Source organism: Oryx dammah, unplaced genomic scaffold (genome assembly GCF_014754425.2).
Source record: "Oryx dammah isolate SB20612 unplaced genomic scaffold, SCBI_Odam_1.1 HiC_scaffold_4, whole genome shotgun sequence".
Classification (NCBI taxonomy): domain Eukaryota; kingdom Metazoa; phylum Chordata; class Mammalia; order Artiodactyla; family Bovidae; genus Oryx; species Oryx dammah.
The window spans coordinates 90,130,400-90,155,348 of record NW_024070188.1 but is presented as its reverse complement, the minus strand read 5'-3'; the positions used below and the strand labels follow the sequence as shown (position 1 = coordinate 90,155,348).

Sequence of the window (24,949 nt, the reverse complement as noted above, 5' to 3'; positions counted from 1 at the left end):
CGATAGGCTTTAGGGACTAAGGTAGGACTCACGGGAAAAGCTGAGTCATCGCCCAGTGAGGTCATCCCCGCAGATGCCAGGACTTGTCTAATCAGCATACTCCCTGTAACCTGGTTTGAGTTTATCAGGACGTAAAAGACATCCCCCTGCAGCCAATAGCCAATTAGTAAATACCAGGAAACCCCTGCAGCCAATAAAGATTAGCCAATTAGTAAATACTAGGAAACCCCTGCAGCCAATCAGCCGTTGCCAACTCTCTGTTCTAAAACCTATAAATACTGCTGTAAATCTGGGCTCGGGGCTGCTTGCTCCACTCCACTGCGTTGGATGTGGTGGGAGCCCTAGCTCGAGCTAGAAATAAAACCCCTTCATGCTTTTGCATTGCTGTGGACGTCTTATTCTCTCAGTTTTGGGGACTCGGACTCTGGGCATAACAGAGTTATGGTGACATCTCAGATCAGTAGTGAAAAAGGCACTGGGGTAAATGGCTTTAGAACATCTGGGCAGCTCTCCAACAAAGTGAATAATAAAAGATAGAAGCCACACCCACGTCTCACACTGTGCATCAAAAGTGATTCCAAATGAGTCAGATATTTAAACGTAAAATCATAAAAGTACTAACAGAAATCATGGGCAAATTCCTATATAATCTTGTGGTCAAAGAACGACTCTTCTGATTAAAACTGAAAATCCAAATGAAACAAAAGAAGGATTTATAAATTCAACTACACAAAGATAAAAACCTCTGCATAAAATCTACCATCAGCAAATTAAGAAGTAAGAAAGACAATGAGAAAAATGTGTGTGTAAATATATATGTATATATTCTCCTATCACAAGCTACCTCCTTAGTAGATAAAGAGCGTCTAGAAATCAATAAGAAAGGCAAAGATCTACAACCCAATAGGTAAGTGGGCAAAACGTCTAACTGGACAGGGAGAAGACAGAAACAGAAGCTCCACCGTGTTACGACAGGAAACCTAATAGCCTGGCAAAAGCCCTTTCCTGGAGTCAACCAGAGATGAGGTCAGAGCTGTCAATCAAACCGAGTAGACGCGGGGAATTTGGGCTGAGTCTGTGGGGGCCAAGCGCCCAGCCCCTGCAGCCTGGCCACGCTCGACCCTTGTGCGCTTGGTGCCCCCAACGCAGAGGCAGCTGCAGGTTTTGCCCTGCTCCCTCCACTTCAGTGTCCACTGGGACCCAACGAGGTGATGGGCCCAAAGGTGGTCACAGGTGAGCGGGGGAGTTGGGGAGACGCTGCCTTTCCAGCAGCCAGTTGGTCTGAAAACCACGCCCCCCACTATATCCTCAGGAAACAGACCTCCTGCCATGAATGTCCTAGAAGAGAGGGGCTGGTGGGGACAAGTTGACCGCTTCCTCTCAGACCCATGGAGCACGTCCTGGTAGTCACGGCAGAGCTGTCACTCCGAGCCCCTGACCCACGTGAAGGGACTGTGAGAAGGTGGGGCCTTGGAGGTGACAAACACCGCGGAGCAGGGTGCCGGCGTGGGCCTCCTGCGAGGGTGGGATCTTCCTCAGGGTGGAGATGTCCTGGGGCCTCAGCCCTCAGGTGCCCACAGAAGGTGGAGGAACCCTGGGGATTCAGCTGACAGAGCCGGGCACATGAGACCTCGGGGGTCCCTGGGCAGCCAGAGGGGTGGGGGTGCAGAGAGGAGGGGCCCCCAGGGTGTGTGACAAGCACAGCAACAGGGCTGGACGCGCAGCGGGCATCTGGGCGCAGCGGGCATCTGGGCACCGCGGCCTGCATGAGCTGCACAGGCAGCAGTGCCCCGCATCTGTTCTGCTGGGTGTCTACTCACCCCTCCTTGCGTTCCTGCTGCAGTGCATCAAACAGCACGAAGCAAACGGCCCTCCCACCGCCCCAGGTGCGTCCAGCAGCTGTCCCGGGTCCCCACCCCGGACACGATGCTCAGACTCAGACTCAGGTCCCTCATTACAGGTAAGCGAGGCCAACCCTCCCCAGAGGAAGAAGGGAGGAGGGAGCCAGCTCGCACCTCACCCTGAGGGCGTGCCCCCAAGGCGTCCCCACCCCGAGGCTCCCGGCAGTGCCGTCCTCTGCCAGCCGTGACCCTCGCGGCCCCCCAGCCCCACCCAGACGTCCCCACGCTCGGCCTGCCCTCTGACCTCTCTCCGTTCCCTTCGTGCTGCGTCCGCTGCGCTCAGCAGCTTTGCAGCCACATGACCAGCCTTCTTCCTCCCGGGAACCCTCTGCACCGCGTCCCCTCTCTCCTCTGAGGTCAGGAGCCTTGCCTGGGGCTCTGCACCCGTGTGCACCTCACCTGCTCCGGCACCCCCTTCCCTATTCTGCAGCTTCTCCCGCAGACATGCTGAGCCCCGAGTCGCGGCGGTCCCCCTGGCCCCCCGGAGCTCTCCCCAGAGCCCCTGCCAACCCCTCCGCTTCTCCACTGAGCCCCTGGGACACAGCCTGTGCTTCCTGCCTCCTGTGCCCTCCCACCTGCCTGACCTTGACCGCCAGAGCCACGGATGCACCCAGGCCACTTCCTGGGGCACTCCTGGCTTGTGTCGCCCTTTGGGCCCCGGCCTCCCCGCTGCCTCCGCTGGGCCTCCTCTGCCTTCCCAGCTCTGCGTTGCTGCGTCTGCCACTCCTCCTGGGGCCTGTCCTCACCCCCTCCTCACCCAGCCATCCCCGGGGCCGATGTGATGACTCCAGCCCAGACTACAGCTGGCGGCGAGGGAGACAGTGGGGGCTTAGGAAATCCAGGGCCCCCTGCTCACCCCAGACTCAGTGTCTTTCGGAAGGCGCTTCCTGCCTTTGTCTCTGTGGCCTTTCGGGACACTTCAGTCTTCATGGCAGAATGTCTGGCCCATAGTGGAATAATATACTTATTTTTTTAATTAGTTACGTCATCTTAGTATGTAACTTTCATCTGGGGGCTTCCCCAATAGCTCAGTGCGTAAAGAACCCACTTGCAACGCAGGAAGCTCCGGTTTGATTCCCGGGTCGGGAAGGTCTCCTGGAGAAGGGATAGGCTACCCACTCCCGTATCCTTGGGCTTCCCTAGTAGTTCAGCTGGTAAAGAATCCACCTGCAATGCGGGAGACCTGGGTTCAATCCCTGGGTTGGAAAGATCCCCTGGAGCAGGGAAAGGCTACCCACTCCAGTATTCTGGCCTGGAGAATTCCTTAGGGTTGCAAAGAGTCGGACACGACTGAGCGACTTTCACTTTCATCTAAGCCAGAGAAATCAGAATTATCAAATGCTACAAGGAAGAGAAAAAGCAAGAGAGTTCCAGAAAGACATCTACTTTTGCTTTATTTACTACACCAAAGCCTTTGACTGTGTGGATCACAACAAACTGTGGAAAATTCTTCAAGAGATGGGAATACCAGACCACCTTACCTGCCTCCTGAAAAAATCTGTTTGCAGGTCACGAAGCAGCAGTTAGAACTGGACATGGAAAAACAGACTGGTTCCAAATGGGAAAAGGAGTCCGTCAAGGCTGTATATTGTCACCCTGCTTATTTAACTTATAGGCAGAGTACATCATGAGAAATGCCAGGCTGGATGAAGCACAAGCTGGAATCAAGATTGCCAGAAGAAATATCAATAACCTCAGATATGCAGATGACACCACCCTTATGGCAGAAAGTGAAGAGGAACTAAAAAGCCTCTGGATGAAAGTGAAAGAGGAGAGTGAAAAAGTTGGCTTAAAGCTCAACATTCAGAAAACGAAGATCATGGCATCCGGTCCCATCACTTCATGGCAAATAGATGGGGAAACAGTGGAAACAGTGAGAGACTTTATTTTGGGGGGCTCCAAAACCACTGAGATGGTGACTGAAGCCAAGAAATTAAAAGATGCTTACTCCTTGGAACAAAAGCTATGACAAATCTAGACAGCATATTAAAAAGCAGAGACATTACTTTGCTGACAAAGGTCCATCTAGTCAAGGCTATGGTTTTTCCAATAGTCATGTATGGATGTGAGAGTTAGACTATGAAGAAAGCTGAGCACCAAAAAATTGACGCTTTTGAACTGTGGTGTTGGAGAAGACTCTTGAGAGTCCCTTGGACTGCAAGGAGATCCAACCAGTCCATCCTAAAGGAGATCAGCCCTGAATATTCACTGGAAGGGCTGATGCTGAAGATGAGGCTGCAATACTTTAGTCACCTGATGCAAAGAGCTGATTCATTTGAAAAGACCCTGATGCTGGGAAAGATTGAGGCAGGAGGAGAAGGGGACCACGGCGGATGAGATGGTTGGATGGCGTCACCGACTCATTGGACATGAGTTTGAGCCAGCTCCGAGAGCTGGTGATGGACAGGGAGGTCTTGCGAGTGGCAGTCCATGGGGTTGCAAAGACTCAGACATGAATGAGCGACTGAACTGAAGAAAGAAGAAGACAAAGAAATGAGCAGAAGCACAGGAATCTGGCCCAGGAAGAGCCGGGCCCCCCGCGCGCACCCTCTCTACTGTAAAGCAGCGGGACTGCATCTTCACAGGGCTGCTGGGGGATTCGGTCAAGATAACCCACCTGTGAAGCCCTGTAGAAACGGGTTTACTATCTGATGGAGACAAGAGGCCACATCGCAGGGCCACACCGACCGGGGTGCGACTGAGCCCACGCTGGCCACACGCCCTGCGGCGAAGGACCAGCCCCACCGAGATGCTCCCTCCGCCCGAGGAGACAGCTTCCCCAGGCCTCCTCAGTCCTGAAGGAGCAGTCCTGCCCTGGGGAGGGGAGGGCGTGGGTGGGGAAGCGTGAGGACCACGAGGCGCCCTGGAAGGAAAGCCGCCCCGGTGCTTAAACCTGTGCTGGGCCTCCCGGTTGTAATCCATGCATCAGGCCTGTGCAAGCGTGGCTTCTACGAACATGATATAAACCACTCTTCTTTTAAAGGAATCAGTGACACGTCAGAACTTTCTGCTTCCTCCAGGCTCTTGGGAAAGATTTCAAATCTGATCTTGAATCGATGTTAAAGGTCCCTGATTAAGTCACTCTGGTGTCCCGTCCCTGGGTCCTGGGGCCTGGAAACGTTTGTCCCCTGGAGGTAAAGGTTGACTCTAACACTGGGGCGCTGCAACAGCCCAGGGACGCAGTTTGGCTGGAGTTACTTAGTGTGGCTGTGAACCAGCTGTGGTTGTGCTCTCAGGAGGCCTGCAACCCTGCAGGCTTCTCTCAGCAGCCCAACTACCCCGCAACCAGAGGTGGGAGTTGGTCTCTGCACCTCAAAGATGGGCTCGATAAAGGACAGAAATGGTATGGACCTAACAGAAGCAGAAGATATTAAGAAGAGGTGGCAAGAATACACAGAAGAACTGTACAAAAAAGATCTTCATGACCCAGATAATCACGATGGTGTGATCACTCACCTAGAGCCAGATATCTGGAATGTGAAGTCAAGTGGGCCTTAGGAAGCATCACTATGAACAAAGCTAGTGGAGGTGATGGAATTCCAGTTGAGCTGTTTCAAATCCTGAAAGATGATGCTGTGAAAGTGCTGTACTCAATATGCCAGCAAATTTGGAAAACTCAGCAGTGGCCACAGGACTGGAAAAGGCCAGTTTTCATTCCAATCCCAAAGAAAGGCAATGCCAAAGAATGCTCAAACTACTGCACAATTGCACTCATCTCACACGCTAGTAAAGTAATGCTCAAAATTCTCCAAGCCAGGCTTCAGCAATATGTGGACCGTGAACTTCCAGATGTTCAAGCTGGTTTTAGAAAAGGCAGAGGAACCAGAGATCAAATTGCCAACATCTGCTGGATTATGGAAAAAGCAAGAGAGTTCCAGAAAAACATCTATTTCTGCTTTATTGACTATGCCAAAGCCTTTGACTGTGTGGATCACAATAAACTGTGGAAAATTCTGAAAGAGATGGGAATACCAGACCACCTGACTTGCCTCTTGAGAAATCTGTATGCAGGTCAGGAAGCACCAGTTAGAACTGGACATGGAACAACAGACTGGTTCCAAATAGGAAAAGGAGTCCGTCAAGGCTGTATATTGTCACCCTGCTTATTTAACTTCTATGCAGAGTACATCATGAGAAACGCTGGACTGGAAGAAACACAAGCTGGAATCACGCTTGCTGGGAGAAATATCAATAACCTCAGATATGCAGATGACACCACCCTTATGGCAGAAAGTGAAGAGGAACTAAAAAGCCTCTTGATGAAAGTGAAAGAGGAGTGAAAAAGTTGGCTTAAAGCTCAACATTCAGAAAACGAAGATCATGGCATCTGGTCCCATCACTTCATGGCATATAGATGGGGAAACAGTGGAAACAGTGTCAGACTTTATTTTGGGGGGGCTGCAAAATCACTGCAGATGGTGATTGCAGCCATGAAATGAAAAGACACTTACTCCTTGGAAGGAAAGTTATGACCAACCTAGATAGCATATTCAAAAGCAGAGACATTACTTTGCCAACTAAGGTCCGTCTAGTCAAGGCTATGGTTTTTCCTGTGGTCCTGTATGGATGTGAGAGTTGGACTGTGAAGAAGGCTGAGCGCCGAAGAATTGATGCTTTTGAACTGTGGTGTTGGAGAAGACTCTTGAGAGTCCCTTGGACTGCAAGGAGATCCAACCAGTCCATTCTAAAGGAGATCAGCCGTGGGATTTCCTTGGAAGGAATGATGCTAAAGCTGAAACTCCAGTACTTTGGCCACCTCATGCGAAGAGGTGACTCATTGGAAAAGACTCTGATGCTGGGAGGGATTGGGGGCAGAAGGAGAAGGGGACGACAGAGGATGAGATGGCTGGATGGCATCACTGACTCGATGGACATGAGTTTGAGCCAACTCCAGGAGATGGTGATGGACAGGGAGGCCTGGTGTGCTGCAATTCATGGGGTCACAAAGAGTTGGACACGACTGAGCGACTGAACTGAACTGAGCTAGAAGACCTCTCCCACAGTAAATCCTGAACGCTGTCCTCTGTAGGAAGTCAACCCGTCTGCACACAAAGCTTCTCCAGGGCGGTCTGCTCTCAGCTTCACGGATCAGCCTGCCAGGCTGTCCTCCCAGGGATGGAGCTCCTGTCTCCACTGGAACATGCCTGGCTGATGGAAACTCAAGTCCGGGGACTGGCCCCGCTATACTTGCCGACAAGCTGGCGTGCCGCTCTTCACCCTTCCGGGAAGCCGAGCTCTGCCCACTGCAGGCAAGGCTCGAGGAGAGGACGAGGCAGGTCCCGGGGAGCAGACGCGCCGGCCCCTGCCCGCCGGGAGGCTTTCGCGGCCTCCCGCAGTCGCCTCGGCCTGGCCTTGCTAAAGAGCGCCACCCCGCGTCCCGACAGAGGAAGCACAGCCCCACGAAATGGGCCCAGGCGCGTTAACAGCGCTCAGGGCATCTCTGATCTGAGAAACCCAGTGTCTATTGGCAGGAGCAGATTCCCCACGGAATCCCTGGGAAAGCGTCCCCACGACCCCCTCCAGGCCGCGTCCGCACGTTGAGGGCTGGCACAGGCAGGGCCTGCTCGCCGTCGGCGCCGGCTCTGTTGGCTCATCGTCCCGAGGGCCCCGCCCAGGCCCGGGCAGGGCTATTCTTAGCTCAGCAGGAGGACGAGGACTTAGGAGGCGGCAGCTGTGTCCCGGGCACCGTGTGCACAGAAATGTCTGCAGAGACTCTGGGGGTGGGCTGGGGGCCTTCTCCGCTCGCGCGGGGCGTGACTGCCTCCGAGTCTCCGCACCTTCCCTCCTCCGGGCCTCGCGGGAGGCCGGCAGGACGGTCTGCACTGCTCATCACGGCACCCTAACCGGGAGGGGTGCTCCTCTCCACAAAGCGCGAAGGGCCGAGCCCGTGAGTGATAGACGGAGCTGGGCTCTAGTCTGGCCGTGTCCGCATCGGGCCTGGGGCCTCCGCCGCTGCGGCCGGGCCTCCGCGCAGCACCAGCTGCTCCCTCCAGGCCTCACTCTCAACAGCTCGGAGAGCTTGCTGCCTTGCATGGGGACCAGATCTAGCCAACCTTCACCTCCTTCCTTTCCCCAGCAATTCCGTCAGCTGGACGTGCTGGGCCGGCAGAGGATGGAGAGTCGGGGGAGCCTGGCGCAGACCCCGGGCATCAGGAGCCTCTGGCTGCTTCTCAGCGTGACAGTGTCGCACCATGGCCCCTCAGAGCCAGCCCCAGCTTCACCGCGACTCCTGCGTGCGGACTGCGGACTGGCCGGGCCCTCCTCCTGCCCCCACCCCCCGCCCGAGGGTCAGAGCCCACATGGGAGTTTGTCTGAGGACAACGCCCTTCGCCCCCTTGGCTGTGCCTGCCGCCCGGGGGGCGGGGGGGGGGACGCAGGGATGCATCTGACAGAGGCAGGAGCAGGTGGTCGGCAGGACACAGGCTGCAGCAAGGGGCGGACTCCGTGGACGGTGCCCGGCCCGGCCTCAGGCAGGAGCCACGCGGCCTCCCAAGGGCGGGCTGGAGGGCAGCAGCCATGTGCCCAGTGCCCGGCCCCCCAGCCAGCACAGCGCTCGTCGTGGGTGTCACGTGGCTGCCATCCGCTGCGCAGGACCCGCGGGAAAGGCCTGCAGGCACGGTGACACCCAGGACCCACGCCGTTCCCTGTGGGAGGCCCAGGCTGGGACCCCAGGACACGCGGACAGCACTCCCTGGAGGGGGGCGTCTGGCCCCACTCTCCCGCGGGACCTCGGCCCACGTGGAAGGCCAGGCAGGGCATATGAGGGTGGTGGGAGGACAGGAGACTATCTCGGGGGAACAGCTGGAAGGCGGACTCTGACGGGTTGGGCTGGACGTCTGAGGGTTTTGATGAGTGGGCACAGCCCGTGTGGTGCTGGTGCTGAGCCGTCCAGGGGACCAGGGTCTGGGAACCATCAGCGTCAAAGCAAGAGAAAAACAGCCTGTAATTCAGAGCAGAGCCCACTGCACCCTCTGCCTCTCGTGCGGGCTGCACCTCCCAGGTCCAGAGCACGTCCCTAAAGGGAAGCCATCTGGTCGGACACTCAGGGTGACAGGGCTTCCCTGGCGGCTCCCTGGGGAGTCCGCCTGCACTGCAGGAGACCAGGCTTGATCCCTGGGTCGGGAAGACCCCCAGAGAAGGAAATGGCCACCCACTCCGGTACTCTTGCCCAGAGAATGCCATGGACGGAGGAGCCTGGCGGGCTGCAGTCCATGGGGTCGCAGTCGGGCATGACTGAGTGACTCACTTTTACTTTCCAGGTTGACAGAAATGAGACCTCCTGGAGCAGTTCAAACGGGAGAAATTACTTGGTTTAATAAAATAAAAGAAACGTTGAGTCTCCTTGAACAGTCAGGGGACAGTGTGTGAGAGGCTGAATCAGGGAGAGAAAGCAGCCCACGGAGGAAGCGCACTGGCATCAGAATCCCCATCAGCCCACAAGGAAGCCCCGAGACGGGAGCGGCTGGTCTGCTCTGGGAAGCGACGCTGACGCCCAAAGGCTGGGGCGTCTCTCTGGGCCTGCTCGCCCGCCTGGTCCTGTGACGGCTGCAGGCAGAGCCGGTCAGAGAGACGCAGCCGAGAGGCCTCTGGGCTACCTCGTCCCAGCGCCCCTTAGCCAGGCAGGCAGGAGCGCCGCTGAGGCCGCCCTCGACCCACGGAAGGGCTGGGGGACTGGCTGCGAGCAGACAGGCAGCAGAGCGCTCCGACCCTCGCGTGGCCCCGGCCCCAGCTCAGACCCGGACCCCGCCGTGAAGGATGGCGAGTCCCCGGGCTCTCGGCCGTGGCGGGAAGGGCGGACTGCAAGCAGGCAGAATGAACTCTCCCCACGACCCTGAAGCCGGTAGCGCGCTGAGAGCCACCGGGGTCACATGGCCCGCAGCCTGTGGCCTGTGGAGCAGAGGGGCCGCTGCAGGGACGCGTGGACAGGGGCCACATAATCAGACGCGACCCCGACCGCGACGCCGCGCCGGGACAGATCGCCACAGCCCTGGCCTCCAGTCCGCACCCCCGGGTGGGCACCCCGCCACACGCCCGCGGCTGAGCCCGCAGCAGCGCTCCGGTTCCGCCTCCGCAGCCTCGTGAGGGCTCTGCCAGGTCTCCAGGGGTCAGCAGAGCCTGGAACCTGCGGCCCCCCGTCCACGTGGCACCGCTGATGGCATGACATGGGCAGCAAAGACGGTGGCCGAGACGGCCTGACGGAGTGTGGACGCCACAGGCTGCAGCCTAAACCCAGCACCACGCGGGCCCAGGCGGCCTCCCGGGGGACGGACGGGGGCACCTCACCTGCCACCAGGCCAGCGGAGACGCCCAGGGGCCTCTGCGTCCTGGGAGCAACGTCTACAAGGCTGACGCCTGCCGAGTGGCCGCTAACCGGTTCCCCCGCCAAGTGGCCGGCTTTGCAGGAGACCCAGAGTAAGACCTGGGTCGTGAAGGCGGCTCTCACCCCGTGGTCTGGGCCACCAGGCCGGTGGACACGCATCCGTGTCGACACGAGAGCCACACACAGGCCCACAGCACAGACCAAGGCTCCCGGACAAAGCCTGGCAGTTCCTCTCCTTGTGAGAGCCAGCTTCCTGCTGCTCTTGGACCCCACACAGACCAGGGCCCGTCCCCCACCCCCAGGACCCAGGGACCCTGCACAGACCAGGAACCCCCCCCTAAGGACCTGGGGACCCCGCACAGACCAGGACCCCTCTTATCCAGGAACCCCCTCCTCCAGGATCTGGGGACCCCGCACAGACCAGGAACCCCTCCCAGGACCTGGGGACCCTGCACAGACCAGGACCCTGCCTCTGCCCGGGCTCCAAGTTTCCTCCTGACGGATCCAGTTGCAGGCACGTCTGAGCCTTCGGGCATCAGGCAGCCCCCCTTGAGTACCCTCTTCTCCACCTGCCAATGTCCCCATCGCACAGCAGCTGGCTCCGGTCACTCCAAGGTGGGGGTCACAGTGACAAGCTCACTCCTCCTCACGTGTACCTACCTGTGTACCTACCGTGATGGCTGCCCAAAGCGTGAAAGAAAGTGAAGTCACTTAGTCGTGTCCGACTCTTTGCGACCCCATGGACTATAGCCTACCAGGCTCCTCTGTCCATGGGATTTTCCAGGCAATAGTCCTGGAGTGGACTGCCATTTCCCTTCTCCAGGGGATCTTCCCAACCCAGGGATCGAACCCGGGTCTCCCACATTGTAGACAGACGCTTTACTGTCTGCGCCACCAGGGAAGTCCAAAGTGTGAAGTTCTGTGATTTCTGCAGAGTCTGCAGACACCACCTGCAGGGCAAAGTGGCAGTGCCCAGCCACAGGGCGGCCCCAGGACAGCAGGGGCAGGGACCGCTCAGGGCTGAGCGCCAGGAAGGGCCATGCAGTGAGGGCAGACCCACGGGAAGAGCGCGCTGGGTCAGGGAGGTCAGAGGTCAGGGGCCCGGGGGAACGAGCCTAGGGGTCGACACGAGGGGGTCAGAGGGGTGCCGGGGCGTGAGGAAGAGGTAAGGGCCCGCCCCTGGCGTCAGGTGACACAGGGGACCCCCCACCCCGTCACACCAGCCACCAGTGCTCAGCGAGGAGGGCGGCAGCCACACCAACCTCAGCCCTGGGCAGCCCCCGGAGGATACAGTGGGGAGGGTGGTGTCCACGGCTGTGTCCCCGCTGAGAGGTCCACAGTCATGGCGGCAGATGTGGGGAGCAGTCCCCGGCCCCACTGGAACCACGGCTGGGGGCTGCGCACTGGGCGCCGGCTGGCCTGGTTGCTTCTGTTCTCAAGAAAACGCTGCCACAGATGGGCTGAGGGCCCGGCAGCCTTGCCAGGGACACAAAGGACAAAGGGCTGTGACTTGGGGGGGGGCTGCTCCCCACGGCCCTGGGGACAGCTGTGGCCCAGGCGGGGGCTTTGGGAAAGCTCCCAGCATCCCCACCTCCAGGGGTAAAAGGCAACGGGCAACAACAGTTACAGAACTAAATTTCTAGCGGGAAAGCTCTTTGAGGAGTGAGGTTTGGGTCGACATGCCAGGCGAGGACCCGCGACCAGAGGTGAGCAGCGGAGGGAGGAGGCGGCGATGAGAGAGGAAGGCCCCTCAGCACAGGGGCCTGGCCCTCGGGTCCCATGGTCACCGCGCAGCTCGGCCGCTTCTTCCCTCCCCGCCAGCCCCATTCCAGCGCCAACACCAGCGGGGTTACGAGCGGTTATCCTCTAAATCATAATTTTGAGTCCAGCCTGGAGGCTGTGACCGACCACAGGACCTCCTCTGAGCGGGGGCAATGGCGTGGAGGGTCTTGCGTCACAGGAGACAGAAGCGGGAGGCGTCCCCGTCTTTACCCACAAGTTCAGTTACAAGGGGGTGGCTGCTGCTGAGCTGGGGAAGCGACAGCGGGACCAGGAAAGTCTGTGACCACATGGCCCCGCCCGCCCCACGGTGGCCTCCCCGCCGGCCTCTGACGGCAGAGAAGCCAGAGCGTGTGGCAGGACGCCCTTCCTGGGAGGCCGACTCGCCAGCAAGGCCAGGAGGAGACTGTGTGGCCAGCGGGGGAGGAGCACAGCCGAGTGGACACAGACTCGGGGTTCAGGGCAGCCCTGCAGGGGCTCCTAGAGACCCTCCGGCCTTGCTGCTGCGGACGAGGAGCTTCCCGGAGTGGCTGCGCGGGGCCTCCCGCGAGCCTGAGCTGGAGGGTCTGTGGCCCGTCTCACTCTGTCCTCCCAGGGCCTGCACTAAACCTGCCCAACTGGACCCCCGGGGACACGCTGACTGGCAGGCTTGCGGCCCAGGGCCTTCCAGGAGCCGTTCCGCCCCACCTCTCTCCAGCGAGTTCCACATCCATCCACCTCACCCTCTGCTCCAAGGACAGGGTGACCGGCCCAAGGCCTCCCGCCACGCTCCAGTGGCTGGTCCAGGGGTGGACGTCCACCCAGCCTGACCCGTGAGCACAGGGCAGGGTCCTGGTCACAGCCGTGGTTTCAAGATTAGCACTATGGCCAGTAAGATGTAGTCACCCACGCCTGGGTGACGGCTGACTGAGAAGACTCTCCTCTGCACAGGACGCAGTTTGGGAGACGAGGCCCCAAACTGCTGCGGCCACTGCTTCCCAGGGATCCCCCTGCAGCTCACACCAGCAGCTGGAAAGCCTGGGGCCCGCTGGAGCAGAGTCCCGAAACCACCTGCCCTCGGAAACACACCCTGCCCGTGGGTCTTCAATTCACAAGCTATGAAGTCCACGCGGTCAGTCGGGTTTCTGATAGAGCCCGAGGCATCCTGACTTATCAGACGACTTTACTCGTGGATTTCTCGGCTAAATGCATTAACATCTGCTTCTTCTCAATAAAAGTCCAAATCTTCAACAAGGCCGCGTGTGTGAGGCGGACAGCGTCGTCCCACTTGTTTCTGTCTTGCCTGGTGCAAGCTGCCACATTCTCTGTGTACTGCAAGACGCACTTCAAGAACCTGTTTCACACAAGGAAAGTAATTTATCTATCCCATTGTGAAATGCAACAAGGATTTACGCGTATCCCCTTCATTTTGGAATCACAACTGAAGTACTCTAGCTCTAAATTTTCACCTGAAGATTCAAGAGAAGGAAATACATGCAACTTGGAAATGAGAGCACGCTAACTGGATGACGGCGAGAACGCCAGCGTCAGTGTACAGGGCGGACGTCCACGTGCCACACAGCGCGCCCGCGCCCAGGCTCACGCAGGACGCTCTGCTGACAGGACCTTAGGGGCCACCTGGAACACACTCATAACAGACCCTCAACACCCTGGGCCCTCGGGGGCTGCGCCTTCCGTTTCCACCCCACTAGCCTCACCCCCTGCCAGAGGGGCCACCCCCCTCCACAGTAGACATAAGCTGCTGGGGGCAGCCGTCGCTGCCGAAAGGCTTCTGCTGGCGATGACTCACCAGGAAGCCCACAGGGAGCCCCTCTGACGGGTGGGAAGAAGGGCCGTATCCACGTTTCCCAAGCCCTCCCGAAAGTTTCCCAAGCAGCCCCAAATTTTCTCCAACTATGAATTTTTGCAATTTTCACACTTAGGGAGAAGTTAAAAGAATACAATGAGCATCCACAGCCCCCTGTCTAGACTGTGCCCCCAAAGGACTCTAGGGGCATCTGAGCCCTTTGTGGCTGTCACAGCTGGGGGCTGCTGGCATCCAGTGGGCGGGGGGCACTGCCCTACAGTGCCTACAAGGCCCTGCAGCAGACGGTCTGAGGACTGGCGCCTGAGCAGGCTCCGGGCATCCGCGTAGCTAAGGGCGGTGCAGCTTCACCAGCCTCCTCCCAGTATCGCTGTCTGGACAGAGTTCCCGTGGCCCTGAGGGAGGGATTCCAAAATCATCCACACGCAGATCACTCAGCTTTCTGAACCATGTCAGCTCTAAAGGCTCACCGACTTGCACTGCCACCCACAGAGAAGAGCGGTTCAGGGCCAGACAGGAGGGAACACGACTCAAAATCATTGACACACAGCTTCATCCCCTGAAGTGTGCACACTGACCCAGATACCACTGGTGTTCTGAAGTGTGCACATGACCTCAGATACCGCTGGTGTTCTGAACTGTTACACACTAACCTCAGGTACCATGGGTGTTCTGAAGTGTGCACACTGACCTCAGGTACTGCTGGTATTCTGAAGCATTCTTCCCAAGAACCATGTGAATGTTGATCAATTCCAGCGCAATCAGCAATAAAATCAGGTAAAGCATTGGAGACAGAAGCTTCATACTAAAAACATGAAATCAGTTAAAATTTAGTAAGTGTAAGTATTTATCACCTTTATAAGGTGCCTCCGTGAGGATACAGTGCATTCTAGATACACAATGTCGGCACTGCCGGTAAATCTGTGTAACCTTTAAAATCCAAAAATTTGCTGGGTCTGTAGAACCCATATTCTAAAGTTACAGGTGGTATTTACAGTGACACTTATTGCAATTTTTCTCAAAAATAAGCATTCTCTGAAGCGGGAGCAGGGCAAAGACGAATAGAGTTTTGCCAAGAAAATGCACTGGTCATAGCAAACACCCTCTTCCAATAACACAAGAGAAGACTCTACACATGGACATCACCAGATGGTCAACACCGAAATCAGATTGATTATATTCTTTGCAGCCAAAGATGGGGAAGCTCTATACAGTCAACAAAAACAAGACCAGGAGCTGACTGTGGCTCAGATCATGAACTCCTTACTACCAAATTCAGACTTAAATTGAAGAAAGCAGGGAAAACCGCTAGACCATTCAGGTATGACCTAAATCAAATCCCTTATGATTATACAGTGGAAGGGAGAAATAGATTTAAGGGACTAGATCTGATAGACAGAGTGCCTGGTGAACTATGGACAGAGGTTTGTGACATTGTACAGGAGACAGGGATCAAGACCATCCCCATGGGAAGGAAATGCAAAAAAGCAAAATGGCTGTCAGGGAGGCCTTACAAATAGCTGTGAAAAGAAGAGAGGTGAAAAGCCAAGGAGAAAAGGAAAGATATAAGCATCTGAATGCAGAATTCCAAAGAATAGCAAGAAAAGATAAGAAAGCCTTCTTCAGCAATCAATGCAAAGAAATAGAGGAAAAGAACAGAATGGGAAAGACTAGAGATCTCTTCAAAAAAATTAGAGATACCAAGGGAACATTTCATGCAAAGATGGGCTCAATAAAGGACAGAAATGGTATGGACCTAACAGAAGCAGAAGATATTAAGAAGAGGGGGCAAGAATACACAGAACTGTACAAAAAAGATCTTCATGACCCGGATAATCACAATGGTGTGATCACTCATCTAGAGCCAGACATCCTGGAATGTGAAGTCAAGTGGGCCTTAGGAAGCATCACTATGAACAAAGCTAGTGGAGGTGATGGCATTCCAGTTGAGCTATTTCAAATCCTGAAAGATGATGCTGTGAAAATGCTGCACTCAATATGCCAGCACATTTGGAAAACTCAGCAGTGGCCACAGGACTGGAAAAGGTTGGTTTTCATTCCAATCCCAAAGAAAGGCAATGCCAAAGAATGCTCAAACTACCGCACAATTGCACTCATCTCACACGCTAGTAAAGTAATGCTCAAAATTCTCCAAGCCAGGCTTCAGTGATACGTGAACCATGAACTCACTGATGTTCAAGCTGGTTTTAGAAAAGGCAGAGGAACCAGAGATCAAATTGCCAACATCCGCTGGATCATGGAAAAAGCAAGAGAGTTCCAGAAAAACATCTATTTCTGCTTTATTGACTATGCCAAAGCCTTTGACTGTGTGGATCATAATAAACTGTGGAAAATTCTGAAAGAGATGGGAATACCAGACCACCTGACCTGCCTCTTGAGAAATCTGTATGCAAGTCAAGAAGCAAGAGTTAGAACTGGACATGGAACAACAGACTGGTTCCAAATAGGGAAAGGACTATGTCAAGGCTGTATATTATCACCCTGCTTATTTAACTCATATGCAGAGTACATCATGAGAAACGCTGGACTAGAAGAAACACAAGCTGGAATCAAGATTGCCGGGAGAAACATCAATAACCTCAGATATGCAGATGACACCACCCTTATGGCAGAAAGTGAGGAGGAACTAAAAAGCCTCTTGATGAAAGTGAAAGAGGAGAGTGGAAAAGTTGGCTTAAAGCTCAACATTCAGAAAACGAAGATCATGGCATCCGGTCCCATCACTTCATGGCAAATATATGGGGAAACAGTGGAAACAGTGTCAGACTTTATTTTTTGGGGGGGGGCTGCAAAATCACTGCAGATGGTGATTGCAGCCATGAAATTAAAAGATGCTTACTCCTTGGAAGAAAAGTTATGACCAACCTAGACAGCATATTCAAAACCAGAGACATTACTTTGCCGACTAAGGTCCGTCTAGTCAAGGCTATGGTTTTTCCTGTGGTCCTGTATGGATGTGAGAGTTGAAATGTGAAGAAGGCTGAGCGCTGAAGAATTGATGCTTTTGAACTGTGGTGTTGGAGAAGACTCTTGAGAGTCCCTTGGACTGCAAGGAGATCCAACCAGTCCGTCCTAAAGGAGATCAGCCCTGGGATTTCTTTGGAGGGAAGGATCGTAAAGCTGAAGCTCCAGTACTTTGGTCACCTCATGAGAAGAGTTGACTCATTGAAAAAGACTCTGATGCTGGGAGGGATTGGGGGCAGGAGGAGAAGTGGACGACCCAGGATGAGATAGCTGGATGGCATCACGGACTCGATGGACGTGAGTCTGAGTGAACTCCAGGAGATGGTGATGGACAGAGAGGCCTGGCGTGCTGCGACTCATGGGGTCGCAAAGAGTCGGACGCGACTGAGCGACTGAACTGAACTGAACTGACTGAACTGAAGTGGGAGCAGAAGCCTATCAGCGGAGAGCCACCCATTAGAGCTCCGCCCATAGAGCTCTGCCCACCAGGCCATGCAGCACCCACCTGGGCACCAGAGGTCCGCCCGCCATGCCTTGCAGCACGCACCTGCGCACCAGACGCAGGTAATTCCGCCTCTGCCGCGAGCGCAGGCTTCGGTCCTCCCACTGCCGGCGCCTCAGCTCCACGCACGCGGCTACCTGGCCACAAACGCGGCGGCAGTGAGCGGTGACCCTCCGGAGCACAGCCAGCACCTCCAGGACAGCTCGGGGGCAGAAGAGGGTCCGCACAGGGATGCTGCAGAGCGCATGGAGCAGCCGGGGCCACCTGCGGGGCGGAGAGCGGGTCCTCAGGGCCTGTCCGCCCCGGGCCGGCGGCCTGCATACCTGCCGCGGCCGCGTCCCAGGCGTCAGACTCGCAGATCCCGTGTGAGAACGTCTGTCGCCAAATGCACCGTCAAGGCTTATCTAACAGCTCCTCCGCGAAGTCTGCAACCCCATACACCTCCCCCAGGCCCAAGCACCCAGGGCGCCCCAGACTCACTGCTCAGGAGGAAGGGGCCCTGAGACGTGGGCAGCGCGGTGTGTCTCAGGCGCACAGCACCACAGCTCGGCCACGATCTCTGTGATTAAAGAGCTGCAGGCATCTGTTTCAGAATCTGGTCTGAAGACAGGAAACATTTAAAGGCATGTGACCAGGAGCAGCTGCCCCACTAGAGCCAGTGCACACCGCTGTTTACCTCAGGGGTTCACGGGGCAAAGTGCTTCATCTGCGACGTGTTTTCCCCAAAATAAAATGAAAAACCCACATAGGAGGCCCAGGTAAAGGTAAACGACCGAGGCGCCACCGACTGACTGTTCTGCTGGATGCCACCCACCTCCCCAGGAGGCCTGCCTTCATGCTTGAGCCCTACGTCTCTGCCAACGCTTCCCCCACGGCTGGGCCCTGAGACCCCCCCGTCTCGGCCCTCCAGCACCTAGCCCTAGTAACTCCTCCTTGGGACCTGTCTCCTGACAGTCTTGCCAGAGAAGACACTGGAGCTGAGGTCACAGAGAATTGCAAGGCTTCTGTGAGGACTCACCGCACAGGCTCCTTTTCGGCTTCTTCGGGCAAAGGCAGCAGACGCCAAGCTCCAATGCTCCCCTCACAGCTCAGCACCTAACACGACACGTTTGTAAAGTTGTTACAGAGGCTGCATTTGAAAACTTCGTGGGCGTCTGTCATTCAGTCAACGCAGGTGAAGAAGGCAGGTGAGACCATGAGATCCTTAGGAAGTGCTGACAGCCCCTCCCACCCAACGCTCCTGGGGACACCTCTGCAAATCTCCCCAACCCATCCTGCACTGATTCTACAGCTTCCTTTCAGAATTTCTATTAGCAGCTATCGTGACGATTATATTCTTGGACATGACCCCACCTTGCTCCCTGGTACTGCCTGCCATATGTAAAATAAAGTTTCTGAGCCACTCTCCAATCACAATATCCACAAGCTTATTGCTTGTTTAATCTACAGGTTGACAAAAGCTGGTCAGACAAAGCTGACATCCCTCACCACTGCCAAGCAGCACCTGTGACAGGTCCTGGGTTAACGGCACGCAGTCACCCACAAAGTACTAAAAACACCGGGGATGCAAACCCACCATCACCTCAACCGCTGGACTCCAGAAAGGCCAGGCATCTGGGAGGCATACAACGCACAGAGCCAGGTCTGGGGACCTGAAGCCAGGCTGGAGGAGGCGGCCTGCACCCTTCAAATCTCTACAACTGTGGACCTGCACGCCCTCCCCACATACCTGTTTTTTAAGCTGAGAAGCTGGGTGGCAGCGAGAAACATAGGTTGCTGCAAGGTTAATCAGTGACCTCACCGCTGCTTTTTCCTGGTTTAGAGAAAGCAGACCATTGTTACTACAACTTTGGTCAGGCTTCTGTTTCTCTGCTATTGCATCTGAAGTCACATAAGAGTCCTGACTTCTTAACTCCCTACACACAATTCTCTCAGCTAAAAGAAGGAAAATTCTTCATTAAAATGGCTTTGACACAGTAGTCAAGTCATAACCAACAAAATTATCTTAAATAAGGCTGATAATAGTGATCAATTACAAATGCCACTCTGTCTACAATGCAACAAAACCAGAAATAAATGAGAAAAAGAGTCCAAACAATTGGACAATTTAAGAGATTCTCCTGAAAAACCAGGACACAACAAGAATTTAAACATTAAAAATGAATATAGATAGATATTCCTAAGTATTTTATTCTTTTCACTGCAATGGTGAATAGAATTGTTTCCTTAATTTCTTTTTCTACTTTCTCATTATTAGTGTATAGGAATGCAAGGGATTTCTGTGTGTTGATTTTATATCCTGCAACTTTACTATATTCATTGATTAGCTCTAGTAATTTTCTGGTGGAGTCTTTAGGGTTTTCTATGTAGAGGATCATGTCATCTGCAAACAGTGAGAGTTTTACTTCTTCTTTTCCAATTTGGATTCCTTTAATTTCTTTTTCTGCTCTGACTGCTGTGGCCAAAACTTCCAGAACTATGTTGAATAGTAGTGGTGAAAGGGGCGCCCTTGTCTTGTTCCTGAGTTTAGGGGAAATGCTTTCAATTTTTCACCATTGAGGATAATGTTTGCTGTGGGTTTGTCATATATAGCTTTTATTATGTTGAGGTATGTTCCTTCTATTCCTGCTTTCTGGAGAGTTTTTTTTTTTTATCATAAATGGATGTTGAATTTTGTCAAAGGCTTTCTCTGTATCTATTGAGATAATCATATGTCTTTTATTTTTCAATTTGTTAATGTGGTGTATTACACTGATTGATTTGCAGATATTGAAGAATCCTTTCATCCCTGGGATAAAGCCCCCTTGGTCATGGTGTATGATCTTTTTAATGTGTTGTTGGATTCTGATTGCTAGAATTTTGTTAAGGATTTTTGCATCTATGTTCATCAGCGATATTAGCCTGTAGTTTTAAAGACCTATATATAGAAAACTATAAAACACTGGCGAAAGAAATCAAAGAGGACACTAATAGATGGAGAAATATACCATGTTCATGGATCAGAAGAATCAATATAGTGAAAATGAGCATACTACTCAAAGCAATCTATACATTCAATGCAATCCCTATCAAGCTACCAGCAGTATTTTTCACAGAGCTAGAACAAATAATTTCACAATTTGTATGGAAATACAAAAAACCTCAAATAGCCAAAGCAATCTTGAGAAAGAAGAATGGAACTGGAGGAATCAACCTGCCTGACTTCAGACTCTACTACAAAGACACAGTCATCAAGACATTATGGTACTGGCACAAAGACAGAAATATAGATCAATGAAACAAAATAGAAAGCCCAGAGATAAATCCATACAACTATAGTTCCAAATAGGAAAAGGAGTACGTCAAGCCTGTTTATTGTCACCCTGCTTATTTAACTTCTATGCAGAGTACATCATGAGAAACGCTGGACTAGAAGAAACACAAGCTGGAATCAAGATTGCCGGGAGAAACATCAATAACCTCAGATATGCAGATGATACCACCCTTATGGCAGAAAGTGAAGAGGAACTAAAAAGCCTCTTGATGAAAGTGAAAGAGGAGAGTGGAAAAGTTGGCTTAAAGCTCAACATTCTGAAAACGAAAATCATGGCATCTGGTCCCATCACTTCATGGGAAATAGATGGGGAAACAGTGGAAACAGTGTCAGACTTTATTTTTTTTTGGGGGGGGGGCTCCAAAATCACTGCAGATGGTGACTGCAGCCATGAAATTAAAAGATGCTTACTCCTTGGAAGAAAAGTTATGAGCAACCTAGATAGCATATTCAAAAGCAGAGACATTACTTTGCTGACTCAGGTCCATCTAGTCAAGGCTATGGTTTTTCCTGTGGTCATGTATGGATGTGAGAGTTGGACTGTGAAGAAAGCTGAGCGCCAAAGAATTGATGCTTTTGAACTGTGGTGTTGGAGAAGACTCTTGAGAGTCCCTTGGACTGCAAGGAGATCCAGCCAGTCCATTCTGAAGGAAATCAGCCCTGGGATTTCTTTGGAAGGAATGATGCTAAAGCTGAAGCTCCAGTACTTTGGCCACCTCATGCAAAGAGTTGACTCATTGGGAAAGACTCTGATGCTAGGAGGGATTGGGGGCAGGAGGAGAGGGGGATGACCGAGGATGAGATGGCTGGATGGCATCACGGACTCGATGGACGTGAGTCTGAGTGAACTCCAGGAGATGGTGATGGACAGGGAGGCCTGGCGTGCTGCGACTCATGGGGTCGCAAAGAGTCGGACACGACTGAGCGACTGAACTGAACTGATGGACACCCTATCTTTGACAAAGGAGGCAAGAATATGCAATGGATTAAAGACAATCTCTTTAACAAGTGGTGCTGGGAAAACTGGTCAACCACTTGTAAAAGAATGAAACTAGATCACTTTCTAACACCACACACAAAAATAAACTCAAAATGGATTAAAGATCTAAACTTAAGACCAGAAACTATAAAACTCCTAGAGGAGAACATAGGCAAAACACTCTCCAACATAAATCACAGCAGGATCCTCTATGACCCACCTCCCAGAAAACTGGAAATAAAAGCAAAAATAAACCAATGGGACCTAATTAAAATTAAAAGCTTCTGCACAACAAAGGAAACTATAAGCAAGGTGAAAAGACAACCTTCAGAATGGGAGAAAATAATAGCAAATGAAGCAACTGACAAACAACTAATCTCAAAAATATACAAGCAACTCCTGCAGCTCAATTCCAGAAAAATAAATGACCCAATCAAAAAATGGGCCAAAGAACTAAATAGACATTTCTCCAAAGAAGACATATGGATGGCTAACAAACACATGAAAAGATGCTCAACATCACTCATTATCAGAGAAACGCAAATTAAAACCACAATGAGGTACCATTTCACACCAGTCAGAATGGCTGCTACCCAAAAGTCTACAAGCAATAAATGCTAGACAGGGTGTGGAGAAAAGGGAACCCTCTTACACTGTTGGTGGGAATGCAAACTAGTACAGCCACTATGGAGAACAGTGTGGAGATTCCTTAAAAAACTGCAAATAGAACTGCCATATGACCCAGCAATCCCACTGCTGGGCATACACACCGAGGAAACCAGAATTGAAAGAGACACATGTACCCCAATGTTCATCGCAGCACTGTTTATAACAGCCAGGACATGGAAACAACCTAGATGTCCATCAGCAGACGAATGGATAAGAAAGCTGTGGTACATATACACAATGGAGTATTACTCAGCCATTAAAAAGAATACATTTGAATCAGTTCTAATGAGGTGGATGAAACCGGAGCCAATTATACAGAGTGAAGTAAGCCAGAAAGAAAAACACCAGTACAGTATACTGAGGTATATATATGGAATTTAGAAAGATGGTAACGATAACCCTGTATGCGAGACAGCAAAAGAGACACAGATGTATAGAACAGTCTTTTGGACTCTGTGGGACAGGGAGAGGGTGGGATGATTTGGGAGAATGGCATTGAAACATGTATAATATAAGAAACGAATTGCTAGTCTAGGTTCGATGCAGGATACAGGATGCTTGGGGCTGGTGCACTGGGATGACCCAGAGGGATGCTATGGCGAGGGAGTTGGGAGGGGGGTTCAGGATGGGGAACAAGTGTACACCCGTGGCAGATTCATGTTGATGTATGGCAAAACCAATACAATATTGTAATTAGCCTCCAATTAAATACATTTTAAAAAAATAAATAAAAATGAATATAACTAGTAGAGGATTACATACTATAAACACTCAACTGCCAGACATATAAGTATTTTTAAAAGAGTAAAAAAATTACATTTACAGCTGACACACCTGTATAAGTGGCAAACCCGAGTCTGTGGACTATTACAAAATGTGGTCAACTGCTGAAGGGAATGGCAAACGACTCCAGTAGTCTTGCCTTGAGAACCCCATGAACAGGATGAAAAGGGAAAAAGTACGACACTGGAAGATGAACCCACAGGTCAGTAGGTGTCCACTTTGCTACTGAGGAAGAGCAGATAAACAGCTCCAGAAAGAATGAAGAGACTAGGCCAAAGCAGAACAGATGCCCAGCTGTGGATGCGTCTGGTGGTGAAAGTAAAGCCCAAGGCTGTAGAGAACAACACTGCATAGGAACCCGGAATGTCAGGTCCATGAATCAAGGTAAATTGGAAGTGGTCAAACTGGAGATGGCCAGAGTGAACGTCAACACTTTAGCAATTGGTGAACTAAAATGGACAAGAATGGGTGAATTTAATTCAGATGACCATTATACCTATTACATAGCGGGCTAGATCCCCTAGAAGAAATGGAGTAGTCCTCAGAATCAACAACGGAGTCTGAAATGCAGTACTTGGGTGCAATCTCAAAAACGACAGAATGATCTCAATTTGATTCCAAAGCAAACCATTCAACATCACAGTAATCCAAATCTATGCCCCAACTACCAGTGCCGAAGAAGCTGAAGTTGACCGGTTCTATGAAGATCTAGAAAACCCTCTAGAACTAACACCCAAAAAAGATGTCCTTTTCATCCTAGGGGACTGGAATGCAAAAGTAAGAAATCAAGAGATACCTGCAGTAACAGGCAAGTTTGGTCTTGGAGAACATAATGAAGCAGGGCAAAGGCTAACAGATTTGTGCCAAGAGAACACACTGGTCATAGCAAACACCCTCTTCCAACAACACAAGAGAAGACTCTACACATGGACATCATCAGATGGTCAATACTGAAATAAGATTGATTATATCCTTGCAGCCAAAGATAGAGAAGCTCTATACAGTCAGCAAAAACAAGACCTGGAGCTGACTGTGGCTCAGATCATGAACTCCTTATTGCCAAATTCAGATTTATATTGAAGAAAGTAGGAAAAGCAACTAGGCCATTTGCAACTGACCAAATCAAATCCCTTATGATTATACAGTGGAGGTGACAAACAGATTCAAGGGATTAGATCTGGCAGACAGAGTGCCTGAACAACTACGGGTGGAAGGTCATAACACTGCACAGAGGCAGTGACCAAACCATCCCCAAGAAAAGGAGACGGAATAAGGCAGACTGGTTGCTGAGGAGGCTTTACAAATAGCTGAAAAAAGAAGAGAGGTGAAAGGCAAAGGAGAAAAGGTAATATATACCCATCTGAATGCAGAGTTCCAAACAGCAAAGAGAGACAAGAAAGCCTTCAGTGAACAATGCAAAGAAACAGAGGAAAACAACAGAATGGGAAAGACTAGAGATCTCTTCAAGAAAATTAGAGATACCAAGGAAACATTTCATGCAAAGATGGGCACAAAAGGACAGAAATGGTATGGACCTAACAGAAGCAGAAGAGATTAAGAAGAGGTGGCAAGAATACACAGAAGAACTGTACAAAAAGATCTAAATGACCCAGATAACCATGATGGTGTGATCACTCACCTAGAGCCAGGCATTCTGGAGTGTGAAATCAAGCGGGCCTTAGGAAGCATTACTACAAATAAAGTTAGTCGAGGTGATGGAATCCTAGCTGAGCTATTTCAAATTCTAAAAGATGATGCTGTTAAAATGCTGCACTCAATATGCCAGCAAATTTGGAAAACTCAGCAGTGGCCACAGGACTGAAAAAGGTCAGTCTTCATTCCAATCCCAAAAGGCAGTGCCAAAGAAAGTTCAGATTACCGCACAATGGCACTCATTTTCACATGCCAGCAAGG

General features: G+C 52.3%; 1 protein-coding gene across 3 annotated transcripts in view; it reads right to left on the bottom strand.

Annotated features, from left to right (window-relative positions):
• Nucleotides 1-11,655: 11,655 nt before the first annotated feature.
• ERMARD (ER membrane associated RNA degradation) overlaps nucleotides 11,656-24,949 on the bottom strand; it is a 34,971-nt gene continuing 21,677 nt past the window's right edge. For all 3 annotated transcript variants that reach the window (XM_040239157.1, XM_040239158.1, XM_040239159.1), the window contains 6 exons: nucleotides 19,021-19,104; nucleotides 18,310-18,386; nucleotides 17,772-17,891; nucleotides 17,337-17,555; nucleotides 14,496-14,609; nucleotides 11,656-13,333 (listed from right to left, as the gene is read on the bottom strand). In XM_040239157.1, the coding sequence (XP_040095091.1) occupies nucleotides 13,153-13,333; nucleotides 14,496-14,609; nucleotides 17,337-17,555; nucleotides 17,772-17,891; nucleotides 18,310-18,386; nucleotides 19,021-19,104 (795 nt within the window). In that variant the 3' untranslated portion in view covers nucleotides 11,656-13,152. The remainder of the gene's footprint in view (nucleotides 13,334-14,495; nucleotides 14,610-17,336; nucleotides 17,556-17,771; nucleotides 17,892-18,309; nucleotides 18,387-19,020; nucleotides 19,105-24,949) is intronic.